The sequence below is a fragment of the Podarcis gaigeae genome, assembly GCF_964106915.1.
Source record: "Podarcis gaigeae genome assembly, chromosome: 7".
NCBI lineage: Eukaryota > Metazoa > Chordata > Lepidosauria > Squamata > Lacertidae > Podarcis > Podarcis gaigeae.
This window is the reverse complement of record NC_139683.1, coordinates 43,727,604-43,746,551: the sequence shown is the minus strand read 5'-3', so window position 1 is coordinate 43,746,551 and position 18,948 is coordinate 43,727,604. Positions and strand designations below refer to the sequence as shown.

At 43.3% G+C, this 18,948-nt stretch overlaps 1 protein-coding gene across 3 annotated transcripts in view; it reads right to left on the bottom strand.

The window, feature by feature from the left end:
- Positions 1-9,697, bottom strand: part of CDH2 (cadherin 2) — a 123,354-nt gene extending 113,657 nt beyond the window's left edge. Inside the window, exon 1 of one of the 3 annotated variants that reach the window (XR_014566481.1) lies at positions 8,868-9,675. Coding sequence is in view for 1 of the 3 variants with exons in the window: in XM_083747683.1 (XP_083603809.1) it covers positions 8,868-8,942 (75 nt within the window). In the remaining 2 variants the exon portion in view is untranslated. Of the gene's footprint in view, positions 1-7,030; positions 7,714-8,867 lie in introns of those variants that run through there. The other 2 variants (XM_083747683.1, XM_083747684.1) reach the window with 2 other exon arrangements.
- Positions 9,698-18,948: the final 9,251 nt, after the last annotated feature.

Here is an 18,948-nt window from a genome sequence, read left to right as displayed (position 1 = left end):
GTTTTTAAACTTGATAAAAAGTTAGGATTCCAGGTGGAAAAATCGAAGTTAGAAACTGAACTTTTAGAGCCCAAAACGAAGGTACTTTCTAGAATGTATAACTTGCTGTTAAAATGGAACACACAAGATGAAACTGTCAAATCGGCTATGATAAAGTGGGCACAGGACATTGGTTATAATATAATGTTTGAGGACTGGGAGAGGTTGTGGACTACTGGGTTGAATTTTACTGCATGTAATGCTCTGAGAGAAAATGTTATGAAAATGATATATAGATGGTATATGACCCCAGTCAAACTTGCAAAAATATACCACTTGTCTGATAATAAATGTTGGAAGTGTAGGGAAAGTGAAGGAACATTCTTTCACCTCTGGTGGACTTGCCCCAGAGTGAAGGCTTTCTGGGAAATGATATATAATGAGCTGAAAAAGGTATTTAAGTATACCTTCCCTAAGAAACCAGAGGCCTTCCTTTTGGGTATTGTCGGCCAGAAGGTGTTAAAGAAGGACCGAACATTTTTTATGTACGCAACAACAGCAGCAAGGATACTCGTCGCTAAGTACTGGAAAACCCAAGATCTACCCACACTGGAAGAATGGCAGATGCAACTGACAGCCTATATGGAATTGGCTGAAATGACTGGCAGAATCCGAGACCTGGGAGAAGAGACGTTGGAAGAAGATTGGAAGAAATTTAAGATTTATCTACAAAAATATTGTAAACTATATGAATGTTAAGAAGGATGCTAGAATATAAACAACTGGGCACCATTAAGATAGAGGGAGTGATATATGAAGATAAGTTAAATTTAAGAAAAGATAAATTTTTGGAAAATTTTTAAGTTATATTTAATTTTTTAAGATTTGAATAAAGGATATCAAAAATTAGAGATATAATATTGGAAAATTAGATAATAAGAATGGAAATAAGGGAATAAATTTGTTGGAAAATTTGTTTTTTGGTTAGGAACGCAGGAGCGGGAGATGTGAGGAAGTCCAAAGAAGTTAAGAAGACTGTGTTAAAAGATATGTTATATTGCATTGTTTATTGGAATTGTAACTAAATTAAAAAATTGCTAATAAATATATTATAAAAAACAACAACAAAATGATCAAGGGACAGTAGCAACTCCCCTATAAGGAAGGGTTACAAGATTTGGGCACTTTTAGTTTATGAAAAAAGGTGAGTAAAATATGATAGAAGTATACAGAATTATGGATAATGACCCTTGGGATCCCTTCCAACTCTACAATTCTATGATTCTCTTATTTATTCTCTAAGTTTTAGTCAGCATAGGCCCACTAAAATTCATGAACATGACTAACTTAGGTCCAACATTTTCAGTGGGTCTGCTCTTAGTAAAACTTAGCTGAATACAACCCCAGGAATTTCTATCCCACAATCATTGTTAAAGCAGCATAACCATTGTACTGATCTTGCATCCATTTGAGCTTTGCATAGGAATGTTACCTCTTGCATTTACTGACCAAATTATAGATATATCCATACGGGCAAAAAGAGATAATGTTCTGTGTACCTGATAAAGTGGGAACTAGTTCTTGAAATCTTAAAATAAAAATAACCGTTAGTCTGCAATCCTAGCCCCATGTATCTGGGATTAAGCCCAGCTGAATTTAATGGGATTTACTTCTGAGTATACATGGTTAGAAATGCGTTGTTAAGTCTTTGAAGAGTCACAAGGCTTCTGGGAGACACAGGAAGCTGGTTTTTACCAAGTCAGACTACTGGTCTACCTATCTCAGTACTGTTACATTGACTGGCAGCGGAGAGCCTCTCTCCAGGGTTTGAGGTAGGGGTTTTTCACAGCCCTACCTAGAGACACTAGGGATTGAACCAGGGATCTTCTGCATGAAACTCAAGATGTTCTACCTCTGAGCTACAACCCTTCTCCAAACTTCTGGATGTTTAGATAACCCCTTTTATATTATCAAAAAGGGGGAAAAAGGGAAGTTCAGAAATGTTCAACTATTTTAAATTTTAAGGAACTTAAAAGCAGATGCTGCATAGATATGAGCAATTCACTTTCTTAAATAAGGAATTGGAGAGAGAGAGAGAATGCACAAGTCAAGGAAAGAACCAGGCGTGAGTCACTCTGAGTGGTCACCATCACTTAATAAAAATAGCTTTTCTCAATTTTATAGTCTACACAATTGGTGTCTGTAGCAAAAAGAATCTGAATGTTTTTACCCTTTCTATTATTAGATTGTTGGGTGAGTTTGAGCTTCTTTCTCTAGCCATCTTATTCCACAAGACTTGGCTTCTGCTGACGTTACTGGGAGTTTCCTATTCTACTCACAGGGTAGCTGAACATGCCCAATAATGGGTTCCAACTCACCAGCTAGAAAAAAAAGTTGAGTAGATATTGACTCGTACACTGGAGGGAGATAAAAACTGCAGGCACCAACAGGGGAAAAACTGCTTATACAAACTTGGATAAAATTATTTGCTCACAGGATGCAATAAGTTCATCTTAGCGGAGAAAAGGAAATCTGTATATTTTATCTTCTATACAGTTTTTATACTGCTTTATTCTTTAGTTGTACTTTATTTTTTATTATTTTATTTTCAGCCAGGGTTGGTTTTAACTAAAAACTGTTTCAAAAATGAAGTTCTTTTTAAAAAGTGTGGTAAATATTTCCAAACAAATCGGAGAACAAAATAAACAATCCTCCCAGTTGATGCTTCAGCAAGACATTCTGAAAAACAAACACTGTGGTTCAAATTATCATTCTGCTGCCACCTAAAACTTAATAGGAATTACTGAGTCTTGCATGATAGCGAATCAGAATGTGAAATAGAATGGGGAGAAGACTTTTAAAATAATGTCAATAGATTGAAAATATCTTATTATAAATGTGCCTTAAAGATTTATTTGAAACACTGATATTTAGTATAATGAAAATGTCTCCTAAAATGTTAATGTATTCAACATTTAAAGGCACATCATCTTGACTTTAAACCAGATAAAACAGGTATGCAATGTGCATTTTGTCAAATAATTGTATTGCTCCCAAAGTCAGTTTCTGTCTTGTTTCAGAAACATATTTGAAATGCATCTGCTAGGTTAATATGTATATAAAACATTTCCTTAAAAAGAATGGCTTCTTCCACCCATCTGTCAAAACAACAGTTCAGTATTTCCCCAGAAAATGATGGTGAGATCATCGATAGAAGAAAAGCTATTTGAAGTTTGAACTGTATTTTATACTGTTTTATTTTGGTTGGTGGCATTGCATGCCTTTTATTATTTTGTATACCGCTTTGAGATTTTTTTAATGTTTAAGCAGTCTAGAAATATTCATAATAATAAAAGAAATATCAATAAAAATTGTACTTTTTGGGTTTGTCACAGATTTGAATGACGTCACTGATATTGATACAAAAGAAACTAGAATTTCAAAATACTGATCATTTTCCAGTAATCAGAAATTAAAATTACTCATAATAAACTTCTGCAATGTTTTGCAAAAATGTGAAACATAACCCTGGGAAAGAAAGCTAAAATATTGACAAATTCTAATTTAATATTTAAAAAACCCACATTTCAAAAGTAATTCCAGATATCTGGGATATAGCATCATAGTCTAGAAGTTTCCACTGAGAAAACATGATTTGTAGAGGCAGAAGAATCATAAGTAGACTCAAGATTCTTTATATTAACTTACTGAAGTGCTTTGCCACTTATTCTTATTAATTAGGACTAACCTACCTATGTAGTTCCGTATCCCAAAAAACATGGGATGGGATGCCATTGCACCATGCACCTCCCCACCCTAGTTTCACATCATTGGCTGGCAGAGACAGGAAGATGCACCACATGATAATGCCATGTCACACCATGTTAATATTACATTAAAAGGAAAAAGCTACAGAGTGCTTCTCCATGTCTCTTATAAATGTCTAGTTTGGCCCCTAGACCTCCATAGCCCTCCTATTTAAGAAGCTGGAAAGATAATGAATCTGCACACAACTTCAAAAACTGGGGTAAAGGCAACAAAAATGGTAGTAGCACTCATAAACTAATAATAATTAATAATTAATAAATTAATTATTAATTAATTAATAATAAAGGAGAATCGCGTACGTTTTGGTGCCAATCACTAGGACCTGAATGTGCATCTGCTTTGCTACTAGTCAGTTTTAACACAACTAAAATCCATTTCCCATAATCAATTTTCAATACTCATATTAACTATTCGGACCAATATCTTAGCCATACTCAGAAACTATACATTGAAAGAAACTAGAATTAAAAATTAGGATTGAAAATTTAATTGAAGCTTTTCCTAAGAACTATTGCCTCTGGAGGTCATTCGAAGTCCTTTGTGATGTTTTGCCTCCAGTTTTCCCACACAGACTTCCTCTTTTCCCAGTTCAGAAGCACTTATGGTTTCTGATGTTAAAGTATGCGTGTTTGTGTCACACACACACACGCACGCACACACACACCTTTCAAACTTTCCCCTTTTCCTTCAGAGTGCCAAGCTTTTGCGTAACAACCACAGATTTTACCTAAAGTAAATCATCAATGAAGTGAGTGTTTAATCATCAGTTTACCAGTATGTTCCTAAATGCTGCATTATTCCAAACATTGACTGAACCTATACTGAACAAGCTGTTTGCTCTGCTGTGCAAATGATGAGTGATGAATTCATTAAAAAAATCCTCAAGGAAATATCTGACAAAGGCTGAAAGCAATATAAAACAATTTAAATAAAACCTAGCCAAGGTATAGGTCCTGAAACAATATTATTTTCTTATAACTGAAATTCTCTTGCACTAGCAATGTACGCAATGTAAAAGTTTTAAATAATTTCTGACTTGCAAGAGAAAGCAAAAAAAAAGCCAAGCAATAGTTAAAAATCAAAGGCCACTTTCCAGACACAGGTTTAGAAAACTGATTTCATACCTAACTTTCAGTGTTGTTACACCCTGTTAAAAAGAGAGTCCTAACCTGATTTAATGTGTACCCAAACAAGGAGGAAATTGGATTTTCCAACCATGACATGCCACTGGAACTCTCTGATACACAAAAGCAATAAAGACAGTTCCTGTCCATAATTCATAGATCGCTTTAATTTAAAAACAGTACTTATAGGGGGGAAACCACACGGTGAAATAAGAGTTTAGCAGAGAACTCAAGTTTTAAAGTTTACCAAATAACATCTGGAGATAAAAAAAAATTTTTGGAGGCATCCTAAAAAGAGAGAATGAGCCTGACAAAGAAATTGTGTCATGGGGGGGAGTGGACTCTACCTTAAAAAATTGTAGAAAAGCAACCCAGACTCCGGCTATAAACAGACCCTGAAAACAATAAACCTATCTAAAAAGTTAAAACAGTCCTCCCCAAAGGGGAGGCAGAGTTTGAAGGAAAGACACAGAAGGTGCAACATTGACACTTTCCCATCAGGGCAAACTAACCTCCTATTAAACCAGTGAAAAATCCCCCCAGCTGTTTAGGATCAATGTTTCAGCACCTCAACTGCCTGATGCAGCCATCAGAGCTACAGAAAGAGAGTATTGGCTGCACAGGAGAAAGCAAAAAAATAAAAAGCAGTAATTTGAAATAAAGGGCAAGGGAAGGGAGCTTTGCAACATGCCAAGTCTGTGTTTACTACGTTTCAGAAGCAGGGATTCAGTTCACAGCCAGAGAGTAATCTGAGCTCTGCACCATGGACAGTGACTGCTGCTGCAGCTACTGCAGCTGCCTCCCTGTACCCAGATCACTCAACCCCTGCAGGATTTAAACCGGATATCACCCACTGCTGAAAGCCAGCCCACTCACACAGCCCGCTACACAAATACCCCTTTCCCCAGAGTCCCTTGCCCGTTCCCGACGATATGCTCCAGCCACAAATGCCATTAAGAGGCAATGAGCTGCACCATCTGTCCCGGAGATTTACTCCTGCTTGCCCTTTGCACTAGGAAGAAGACGAGTTTCGCTGACCGAAGTGCCAGCATCCATCCTCTGTTCCCTGTCTTATTGGAACTCACTTTAGGAAAATCCCAGGACACCCCTCACCCCCCCCCAAAAAAAACCCTCTCAACCTACACAGTTCCATTTCAAATGCACATCAAATACAGTATCAAATACAGTTCATCCATTACTCCAGAGAACCTTTCAAAAACTATTTCCAGAGGCGTAGCCATGTTAGTCTGTTGCAGCAAAACCAGGGGAGTCCGGTGGCCATGCAAAGAGCACACACCCTATTCCAACAGGATAAGCCCCAAAATGCAGGATAATCACTTAATTGAATTTTCATCAGCATATGTCAAGTGGTATCTGCTTCATGAGAGACAGCCCTAATGCTGGTATCTATCTATACAAGCTGTCCCACATCCCAGATACATTCCTTACACAGTTGATATTCACTGAACAAGCCATGGCAATGCTCCTCTACCTTCAGATGCACAAAAACACCCCAGGAAAATCCAAGTAATTAACCCACCAATTCCTGCCCAGACAAATCAAATCCTTACTCTGGAGACCTGGGCCCACCCTAATTTAGCACTTTCGGCATTGATGGACTACTGCCCACTCCTGGTGCAGAATCACAAATTATCAGGCAAGACATCCAGCTTGCTGGTAGAGAATCTGATTTGCATGCAGAAACTCTCAGGTTCAATCCCCAGCAACTTTAGGTAGGGCTAGCAAGGTCCTGTATGAAACCCTGCAGAGCTGCTGCCAGTCAGTGTGGACAGTATAAGGCAGATTCTTATCTGTCTCCCAACAAAATGGTACACAGCCTAACCCCCATAGCCATCCTATGCGTTCCAGGTGACCAGTGTCCACCAAATGCAGAAACACCAGCAATGCTCTCCAGGCAGATCCCTACTTTGCAAAAGTGTAAACAAACCAGTCTTAAGCCTTCGCCAAGGCTTGCAAACCTCTCGCCTCATAAAAGCATACAGCCTTCTCTTGTCCAAGTCAGCTCACTCTTTACTCAGCAAAGGACCGAATCCGATCTCTGAAATATTAATTCCTGACTTGGGTGAAAGGCGACTCACCCCTTGCCAGCAAGCATCACAGTGGCACAGACCCTGTCAACTTTGGGCAGATCTCCAAGGATGGCGGCTCTTTCAATCCCTACAAATATTGGCCAGAACCTCAGTCTCAACTATTGGGGTGCGTGGACATGCCTCCCACTTGCCTTCGCGTGGCCTTCCCGCAGCGCCCCCTGTTGGGCGAGGGAGGTGGCAAAGCTTTATTAAGCAAGGAGAAAGAGTTCGCCTCAATGGAAATTCCCGTTAGCTGTTGCAGCAGGGGTAAAAAAAACACAGCAGGACGCCAGCGGGGGAGGAGGCGAGCGAGGCTGCCGGGCGGAGGCGGAGGCTGATTAAATTCTTCCCGGGAAGGGATTAGGGAGCCGAGCAGAGGGGCGAGGCAGCGGCTCCGCACGCTCCTCTGTACCGGACCCGAGGCCACGGAGGGCGGCGTTCCGGACACGCTTGGCTCCACTAACCCCGGGGTCCCTGACCAGGGTGGCTGCTCAGGTAGCAGCTCTCGCCGGATTCGTTAAACAGGGGCAAAAGTGAAGTGCACACCGTTGCCTTAAGACTCTGTGCCGGTTAATCCGAAATAGCCGACCGGCGCCCTGATTCTGGGGTCACAATTACTACTAAACACAGATTAAAATCCCACGCGATTCACAAACAGGCCCTGCGGTGTGTTACATATGCTCCCTTTAACCTTCCCGATTGCATACAAGGAGGGGGGATGTGTCGTGTTTTTTTTTAAAAAGTAACTCATCAATTCAATGAGATCTATGGAGTTTGCACTTCGTGGTTGTGTAACTGCGAGACCCGAGTGGGCTGGCAATCTGGCATCCGGAAGGCAAAGTAGAAAGAGCGCGCTCGCGGGTTGAAGAGGACCACAGGGAGAGAGGGTGGTCTGGTGGCCCCTGCCATGGGAAATAAATCCCACCCCAGCCTTCGATTTGCGAAGCAGGTGTCTCAACACAGAGACCAGCCCCCACTCTGTTTATCCAGGGTGACTTCCATCCTCGGGGAAATCTGCTCTTCCAGAAGGAGCGTGCGCATCTCCGCCTTGCCAGCAAGGAGCAAAGAAGCCCTTGCTCCCATCCCAAGGGAAGAGGTGGGTGGGATCCACTCCTTTCCCACGCTCCCTCCCCAAGGAAGAGATGGCCCCAAGTCCCTGCCCCACTTCTGCTCGTCCCCAGGTCGGAGGGATCCCCGCTCCCCACTTCAACTCCCCATCCGCACGCCCCGCGGTGCCTTTATTTACAATCATCGGTCTCCTCCTTCTCGACCCGCAGGCCGACTTTTGTTTGACCCCACCCATCAGATCCAACGCCAGTGCAAGGGGTGGGGGGGGGGGTCACTGGGTCCTAACTTTCCGCCATAACGCTTCTGCACCCCGGTCTTTCTTCCCTACGCAGGCAGATGCATCTCTCCACTATTAGTCTTCTTACTAACGCCGAAGCGAGCACCTGCTCCTTTCCGCCGTGGGAAATACGAGTCCCTAACTCGCGTTCCCGAGGAAGCTCCAGCCTCCCCTCTGCAACTCCTCTCCCGTCCCCCTTCGCTACACCCCGTCTTCGTCCCCCAACACCTTCCGGGATCAAGGGGGTCGCTTTCCCCCAAGCCCCCTCCCCGCCCCAGCTTCGCAACCCTGTTCCAAGCAGGCCCAGCTTCGCCTCCGGGGCAGCGCGGGGAGCCCGGGCTGCTTCGCCCGCGGCCCCGGCATCCTCTCGCCAGCCCCGCCACCGCCCTTCGGCGGGAACAAAGAGCCCCCAGCCCCGCTGCTGCGGCTCTCCTCTGTCTGTCTGTCTGTCTGTCTGTCTGTCTGTCTGTCTTCCTTCCTTCCCCTCGCTCGGCTCTTTACCTGCTGCAGGGCCGCCAGCACCATCAACAGCAGCGGCGGCAGGATCCGCGGCGGCGCTCCCGCTATCCGGCACATGGAGGCGAAGCGGTGGCGGGGGGAGGCGTACACAGCGGGGCGAAAAGTCCGCGGATGGGGGCCCGGCGGCGGCGCGGGCCAAGGCGGGAAGGGCGGCAGGGGGCGGCGGAGGATCCGCGGCACTCGCCTGGGAGGAAGGGGCGACGGAGCTCCCGGTCCGGCTGCCGCGTCCGGGGTGTCGGCGATGGGTGACTCGCACAAAAGGCAGTGGCCGAAGGAGTCTCTTCGTGAGGGGCGCTGCCGGGGGGGGGGGCTGGCGGCGTTAGCGTTTCCCGCGGGCTTTCCCCGGGCACATAGCCCGTCTTCTTCGCTCCTGCGGCGGCGGCTGCCTGCTTGTCCTTCTCGCCGGCCGGCTTGAGGCAGCCTCCCTCCCTCCTCCTCCTCCTCAGCGCGTCGCCAAGTGCGCCCTGGCAGCGCCGCTCCGACGCCGGCTCTGCCGCTGCTGCATACTCGCCGCGAGTCCTTCGCCTCCTTCACTTTCTTGCCTCGCTTCGTCTCCCCGCCGGCCAGCAGCCAGTAGCGGCGGCGGCGGCAGCAGCAGCAACAACCCCCTCCGCTTGCACACACGAGGATAACAATACCACAGTAGCCTCTGCCTCGCTCGCGCGGCGTTCCTGTGTGCGCCTGTATGTGTGTGTGCGCGCGCGCTCGCGTATGTGTGTGTGTATGTGTATGCCTTCACTTGCGCTTGGCTGCTGCTGCTGCTGCTGCTGCTGGCAGCTTCACCTCCTCCTCCTCTCCTCCTCCTCCTCTTCTTCCCCCCTCCTCCCCGGCTCTCCCTGCCGGCCGCACGGCCAATGGGAAGCAACCGGCTCCAGCTCAGCTCAGCCCTTTGCCCGGGCCAGGCAACCGCCCACAGCTACCCCGGAGCGAAAGGTTGAGCTGCTGCTGCTGCTTCAGCCAGAGAGAGGTGCGCAGAGGAAGCCGAGGGTTTGTTGTGGGCACTTTACCCCTCAGTCAGGACCAGGGGCCGGGCGTGTCTGGTCTGCACACACACAGAATGGGGATTTTAGGCGAGATGGTAGGGAGAGAGAAAGAGAGACCCGAGGTAACGTTCCGACACGACCGTGAGAAAGCCTCGCGCTTTTATTATGAGCCGGGCGAGAGGACTCTCTCCGGCGAACGTGAGAAATGCCTGTGCAAAACAAAAAGCCGAGGCAAGCCAAGGCGGGCGACGCCAGGGAACGCTGCTCTTGCCCCCATTGTCTGGAGGCGTTTTGCGACGAAGCCACCTGCTGGGAAAAGCGGCTTAGCTGAGGAGGCGGCTGCGTCGCCTTTTGTTTTTGCTCCTCTCCCGCCATCGCCCAGGAGCCTGGAATGGGACCAGCGCGCCAATTAGGAAGTTTTCGGTCCCTGCGCTTCGTGGCTTGGCGGACCTTTTTTCAACCCGCGGGCGCCCCTCTTCGAGATTCTGCTACCTGCTTCGTTACTCGCCAAATGTGCAATTTAATATTGCACATACTGTATATGTAATTGCTTTTTTAAAATAAAAACTTTGCCTCTGCTGGGCAGCGCTCCAGCCTGCGTACCCAAAAAATGTCAGGCTGCATAACGGAAATTAGGAAGGTTGCTGAGTGCACAGGAAACCTCGAGGATTAGTGCTGGGTCATTTGCAGAGCTGGCAAGGATTTTTCCCTCACCCTACAGGTCACTGAGCAAACTTGCTTTGTGTCCATGCATCAAAGCCTCCTGCCGGAGAGAAAGAGCAAAAAAAACAACAACAACCGGGGGTAGGGAGAGGAGTGGTTGCAAGCGCTGGCCCCCAGACAGTGTCCTAGAAGCGACTAGGCTCCGGATAGCTGTTGAGAATCGAGCAGTTCGTTTAGGATTGTGCTTGCACGGAGGGCTGAAAAACATTGAATCTGGAAACACTGCAAACGGCTGTGCAGGTCTTTTCAGGCCAATGCTGGCTTTGCAATGACACACTGTAGTAAGTAATAAGGGAAAATAAACCCTTTTCTCCATTATTAGCGCCATCATGTAGATATAAGACTTCATAATCGAACACATTGCAAGCCTCTCTTACCTCTTGGTTGTGGTGAATAAAAACCGAAATGGGCTGGCTGGCTGCACAATCTTATTTACTTTGCATCTGAACTGCTCCAGAGCAAATCTGGCCATTGGTGATGGCAGGACAGAACCTGGGGGCAGGTGTTCAGGCCTCGTTTGCAGAATGAGCAGGGGCTCCCTAATATGCTTGCCACCTTGTGAAGAAAGTGAACTGACTTGATATTACCATCTAAAGGTGGGGAAGCAAAGAGTGTGGCATAAGATAGAGCAGGGACTAAAATTATATAACTACAACCAGCATGGTGGTACTTTGCAACATTTTTTTGATTATATTGCTACACCCAGGCATCAATATAATAATTTACTCCACAGTTTACTCTGAATATGAGTTGTGTAGATGGTTACGATGCTAACTTATTGTATTGCATTAAAACTATATAAAAGTTTTGGGGGTTTTTTTTACTAAAATTTGGCATTTGTCTATGGCCCTTGAGGTAGTGTAGTAGTGGACAGATGGTTAGGCATGTTAAACTGGGCCTCAAAAACCCTATGAATATTGAGCAATTTGCTATCTCACAACCTAATCAACCTCAAAATGCGCTTCCTTGAGCCCCTTGAAGGAAAGGCGGGATACAGATGTGATAAATACTTTAAAGAATAAATAAATCCCAGTGTGGACTTCAGTGCTGAAGAAGTTACACTCCCTGAGGGGTTGTTATTGTCCCAGATCTTTTGCACTCAAGCTCAAATATCCAGCCCATTCTCTCGCTTTTATAAACCAATTATCCCCCCAACCCTGTTTTTGCCTGCAGGGTGCTTGGTGTGCTGCAAAGCACAGTGCTAGTGATATCACGGCTACTCACCATCCTAATTTGCCTAAAGGTGCTTCTATATAACCAATTTCTTGCACAGTACAATGTTCATTAAGCTTGCAATCCTACACACTCATTTACTTGCTAATAAGCCACATTGAATTATCGTTTGAATTATGGTGCTGGAGGAGACTCTTTGAGAGTCCCATGGACTGCAAGAAGATCAAACATATCTATTCTTAAGGAAATCAGTCCTGAGTGCACACTGGAAGGACAGATCCTGAAGGTGAGGCTCCAATACTTTGGCCACCTCATGAGAAGAGAAGACTCCCTGGAGAAGACCCTGATGTTGGGAAAGATGGAGGGCACAAGGAGAAGGGGACGGCAGAGGATGAGATGGTTGGATAGTGTTTTCGAGGTTACCAGCATGAGTTTGACCAAACTGCAGGAGGCAGTGGAAGACAGGAGTGCCTGGCGTGCTCTGGTCCACGGGGTCACGAAGAGTCGGACACGACTAAACAACAACAAGCCTCATTGAACGCAATGGGTTATATGACATAGGATGGAGCTGTAAATTGTTAACATGTTTCAATAGTCCAAATATAGTTTAAAGTATTTAAAAGATGCATTTCCCCGTAATTGTAAGATTTATGGAATAGTCTCCTAGGAAGGCCCTCCTGCTGCCAACTTTGTCATCTTTTTGGTGCCAGGCCAAAGTGCTTTTATATTTTCACAGGCCCTTGAGCTGCATGAGTGGTGTGATACTGTACTGTTAAACCTATTTTAAATACATTTTATGTGATTTTATCATTGCCTTTTTTCCCTTGGTTGTAAATGGCTTATACTTTTCTTTTATTGGAAGCTATGTATAAAATTATTTAAACATACCACAAGTTAATTGGCCCACAGTTACATAAATTTATGAGAGCTTTCTGACAATTTGTATGGCCAATGCCTAAAACAATAAAACTAGTATGGCGTAACAGTTAGTGTTGGTCTAGGACCCGGGAGATTAGGGCTTGAATCTCCGTTCAACCAGTCAGTGTCTCTCATCCTAGCCTATCTCACAGGGTTGTGGGTGAGGATAAAATGAGGGGAGAACCATGTACACCACGTTGACCTCCCTGAAAGAAAAAGTGGCATATATAAATGTAATAAATGTATTAAATATTTTAAAAATTGGACTGAAAGGGTTGGAAAACTGACCTGCTACCATCCAACAAATAAGTGGATGTTAGGTTAACCTTTTTTAGGTAATCTTGAACCCAAGAGTTTCTACATGCAAGCTTGTGCCCTACCACTGAGTTAATACTAATAATATTTACTGTAGAATTTGCTAGTGCAAGAGGTCAGAAAGGAAAATGGAAATGATGTCGGGAGGGGGAAAAAATGGGTTGAGGGAATTCATTTTTTTTAATGAAACTTAAGTTCCAAGGGTATCTTGGCAGTGCTAGTTTTGGGAGACGAGAAAAGCTCAGCACTACAGGTAAAGTCAATAATTGTTTCTGCAAGGGGGGGAAACCCAACCTCTTTGCTTGCAGAAAGCAGCTCTCCTTGGATTCCCTCCAAATCTCAAAGACTCGCTGATGCCTTGATCGTGCATCATCATCGACTGGGATTTGGAGAGCCTTATTGCCTTGTTCTTCTAGATATGGATTGGACCGGGTGTGACTCATGACCCAGCTAGTGAAGCCTTTAGTCACCTTGAGTAACCATTTCCTTTTAGGAAGACCACTTGAGTTCAGATGCTAGAAAAATCGAGTCAATCAAAAGGAAATGTATCATCATCTCTGTTATCTAAATAAGGCTTAAGTAGGGCTTAATTAAGTGTCTGAAATTGCCTTTTGTGCTGGTGTGAATTTCACCGTACATTAATTTTAACTAGGAAGAGTGCAGGCTAATAAATCTGATCACTAAAAATTCATACTGTCCAGGGTCCAATAGCCAAAAACAGCCATAGGGATGCTAACTTAGAGATACCGATCACCAACTTCCTAACACCAGCATCTGTCAGCGAGGGAGCCTGAAGCTACTATACATTTAGTAGCTCAAACCGTGCAACAGCAGAAGCTCTCTCCTGGTATATCCAGGAAGCCAACGTCCCATTCAGCAAACACAACTAAATCTGAAAGCTAATATCTTGCCCAAGGTCACCTAGGGGAGCCTGAGTCAAATACTGCATGCTAGATAGTTGGCTAGCCCCCAAATCTGACGCTTAAGTGAGCAGATTATAGCTGGCCCTTAAATATCATAAGGGGGCATTAATAAAATAGGAAGGTCTAAGGGTAATGATAATCAACAGAAATTAGATGTGGCGTTATAGCGGGAGGCTAGCAAAGTTCTGATTTTCAGCAGTTCTGACTACTAAATGAGATAATAACATAATTTCTTTACATATCATAGATTCTGGAGAACCTATGGCTGAGCTAGATTTGAATATGACCAATGCTGAAGGCGAACAGTTTATCTGTTAGAAGACACTGGCTAATGCTTTATGTACACAGCTGTTTATCTGTCCCAAAGAACAGATGCCTCTTATTTCACAACAGCTCAACTCTCTACTGCATTCTGTAAATCAAATTCCACACTTCTTCATAGGTGTTTTGAGTCACAGGCATGCAGCACAAGGCTATGCATGCTTACTCAGAAGTTGTATAGAGGAAAGCATTCTGTATGGCAGGATGGCTTACCCATAGTCCTCCAGATGTTGTTGGACTCCTAACTCTCATCGGCTTCAGCTAGCTTGGCCCGTGATCAGAGATAACGGGAAATGTAGTCCTTCTGGAAGGTTACCCATCCTGCTGGCACTAAAAGCAAGATTTAGTACAAAGCCCTGGTAAGCGTTGGCCAAAATTAAGATGCGCTGGCAGCACTAGTAGTGATTTATGTAAAATTCAGAATGTCATCTCATTGGTTTTAAATTGATCTGACTAGGTTTCCAGCCAAGTGCCCATATTTATTATTTTATTCCTACCACACCCTTAACTGCAGAGAATGAAAACATTTGATGTTTGCATATATTTACATGAATTAACATATGCAGTTGAGCAATGATCATTCCACTTTGAAAAGTGGCCTGTGTGGTGCCCTTTACCACTGAATACTCTCATACCAGTTATAGCAGAGTGACATTTGAAATGGTAGCTAGGAAAACTGTTTTCTGGATGCCGAGATGAGATGATTAAAAACTGCTGACACGAAGATAAACAATTAACATTTTCAGATACATTTCTTTTGGTCTTGACATTTGCAAAAGCAAAATATTTTCTGGTGTTTTCCCTGTAACAAAATGTGGTGAAGTGTACTGAAAAAAATCAATTTTAAAATAAAAAAACACTTTCTGCTCCTGAACTGCTTCAACATGTTTATGTTTTTATATTTGGTAAAGTGCTTTAAGATTTTCTGTTTTTATGAAATGTGGTTAATAATTTTCCACATTTCATAATAATTTCATGAAATGTGGTTAATAAATAAAATATTTTCAGTGCTCTTCTGACTTGGATTTTTTTTGGGGGGGGGGTTAAAAAAAGCATATTTATATGGATCAGGAATATATTTTACCAATATTTTTATTGTTTCTAAATAATTTGAAACAATAATTTGAAAACAATTATAGAAAGCTGTACAACTGGTACAGTGTTTGTTACCCGTTCCAAGCATTTTTCAGAATGTAAAGCACGAAATATAAGCGAGTCCATTTGGATATTAAATAATTTATACCACAGTTATTTTTCACAGAGCGAGTCCTGGACTCTCATATTCCTGGATCCAATCTATCATTAAAAGCCAGAAAATGAAATAGACTTTATAGCATACCTGGAAGATGACCAGACCTTCGCTTTGGCTGTCAGTCTACATGGTGCAGTTTCAACTGCTACGAGTAACCAAATTATTAACAGGAATAGCAACTGTGTGAAATAAAAAAAATGCTTTCACAGCAGCTTTCAGCTGACACGCAGGGTCATATTCTGCTTTCAGCTATACATTTGTAACTAAGAGAAGCATCTGGCTTGTGGCATTAGCCTGTTGCCATGATGCTTGTAGTATGTGCTTCACTAAGTCACCCACTGCTGCGCTGCTCTGAATGCCTTCAGTTGACGATTTGAGTAGAATTATTCAGAAATAAATGAATAGGATTGTTTGTTCTCACAAAAACAAGGTGATAAGCAAATCACTCAGATGGTTTAAATCATGGGTTTCAAACACAAGGTCCGCGGGCCGAATCCGGCCCGCCAGACCTCGTCATGTGGCCCGTGTGGCCGCCGGGCTTCACCTTTTATTCTCCCTTTTTTTGTGACACAAGAAAGCCGCCTCTTCAGCGCATGCGCGGCAGCCTACAAGCCAGAGAACGTCTGCCCTCTAGCGGTGCCAGCCGTTCTACACAGGAAACCTCCACTTTACATGCATTCAGGAAACCTCCACTTTACATGCATTCAGGAAACCTCCACTTGTCCTACAGATACAACCGGCCCTTTGAGGGTGACCAAACTGCTGATGCGGCCCTCGATGAATTTGAGTTTGACACCCCTGGCGTAGAATTGCAGAGTTGGAAGGGATCCCAAAAGTCATCTGCTCCAACTCCCTGTAATGCAGGTATCTCAGCTAAAGCATTGATGACAGATGGCCATCCAACCTCTGCTTAAAAACCTTCAAGGAAGAAGAGTCCACAACCTCCCGAGGGGGACCATTCCACTGTCAAACAGCTCTTACTTTCAGAAAGCCCCCCCCCCCCAGTGTTTAGTTGGAATCTCCTTTCTTGTAACATGAATCCATTCATTCGTCTTACCCTCTGGAGCAGGAGAAAACAAGCTTGCTCCATCTTCCATATGACAGCCCTTGAGATATTTGAAGATGGCTATCATAGATGGCTAAACATACCCAGCTCCTTTAACCATTCCTCATAATCCTTGGTTTTATTTATTAAAAAAACAAGTAAAGGTAGCATATAGTGAAATTCAACCTATCCAGAGAGGAATTTTCATCTTGTATTGGAAAGTGTATTGTCTAGCTATCTTTGAACATAGTCTTTTTCTAAGATGCAAAAGTATATTCAGCATTGCTTGGTGTTCCATTAAAAAGACTCTACATCTGTCAGAAATAAAAAATAAAATAAAATATGAGCTGTTCCAAAAGGTCACACACTGTGATGATTTTGACAAATGTAATGTGCATGGTTTTTGATAAAGATTTGCCCTGAAAAGATTCTTTTATGCTTTCCTCTATAACCCAATATTGCTGGCTTTATGGCAAGATGCACTATACCACTTTTGATGAACTTCTAGAATGAACTTTATTGCAGTTTTTTAAAAAACCCAACCACAGTTGCCTAGTAGCGTAGGAAAATTAGTCACCAATTCTGCCTTCATACGGGCAGTTCTAAAATTGAACCCTGACCTTTGAATCCAAGAATCTTGTCCTTAGGCCCATAAGCCATACTTGCTTAAAAGCTTGGAGTCATATCCTCCAGAGCTACAAACAGAAGTCTGTGAATTTCAGTGCCTTTGATAAACAATGACTATTTATCTTGTTCAGATTCCAGGAAGCAATCTTATCTAAAGTGTTATGACATCCTTTATTTCAATTTATGAGATACTCACAATTGGAAGGGGGGTACTGAAAATTTCTTTTCTGGTGCCTATATACATTAGATAGGAGAACGTGAACTATAGAGTTCTTTGTTTGGTATAAGAGTTTTTAAAAACAACAACAGCAACAACATAATTGAACAGGGTACTAGACTGATGAATGACAGTGGCACTTGCCACAGATTGCCTCTACCCACAGCAACCTACCAATGCTCAAAATTTTGGTTAAAAAAACCAAGCAAAGTGCAGTTAATAACTGCTCCCCACTGAGGATGCTGATGTTTTGTCAAAAGGCCATAGGTATTCCTTATATACCAATGGCCGTAATACTTGAGGTGTCTTGAACTCTGTAAACACAACACACAAACACTGTGATTATAATACATTGCGTGCATCCCCCCCAAAAAAATTAAACTTGCAAGGTGTGCATAATACACATGCTTAATTCCAGTGAATTCATTTCTGGAGACTTGGAACCTTTCATTGTTTTGGTCAGCGAAAAGAAGTATCTTCCCTCTATCAGCAGAATTGGCGCTACTATAGGTGCCACATAATACCCATTCCACATGTGTTTCGTGTGGCAGCACCCACACTTTGGAAGTCCCTGCCTATTGAGCTCAAGCAGCACCTTCACAGAGTTCTTTTCGGTGCCTACTAAAACATTCTTATTTAGACAAACCCCCCAAGATGTTTAGAAAGTTGAGGTAGTGTTAATCTATTTTAGTATTTTGACTTTTGTGCATGGTTATGAATATATGAGAAAATCCACAACCATGTACAAAAGTCAAAAGTCAACCATATATATATTCAAGTACTGTACAGTGGTACCTCGGATTAAATACTTAATTCATTCCGGAGATCCGTTCTTAACCTGAAACATCTTAACCTGAAGCACCACTTTAGCTAATGGGGCCTCTTCCTGCTGCCACACCGCCAGAGCACAATTTCTGTTCTCATCCTGAAGCAAAGTTCTTAACCTGAGGTATTATTTCTGGGTTAGCAAGAGTCTGTAACCTGAAGCGTATGTAACCCGAGGTACCACTGTATATATTTTTAAATAAATAAAAAAAATATATGTGCTGATTTTGTCCTATTTTCCAGACTCAGTTCAAAGGGCTGATCTTGACCTAATAGGCCTTTAATTTCTCAGTCCATATTGTATGGTTATGAGCATGAAAGGGCTTATTGCTATGGCTTCTCAGGTGATCAAGGTCTAAAGAACAAGAATGTGATCTAATGGCTCTAGTATTTTATATGTTGTTGCCAGAGGATCGGGAGACAGCTAGAGGAAGTTTGAGTTGTGAGTTTTTAGCTGAAGATGGCTAAAATTCTGGTGCTTTTGCTCTTTGGGAATTTAAATCAAGTTGTGCAATGTTTGTTTCCAATAAGCAGTTTTACTTGGAAATTGGTCCCATTGTGATCAATGGAACTTACTTCCTACTTTGTTTATTTAGGATTAGAGCCCCAGAGAGGTATTATTTTGGCCAGCTTTGAGGCCAATACTAACCATAATGCATCTATTTATCTACCGTAATGGACCTCAGGACAGTGAAAATCTCAGTAGACAAGTGAACTGAACAGTCATCCTTGACTGCAGAC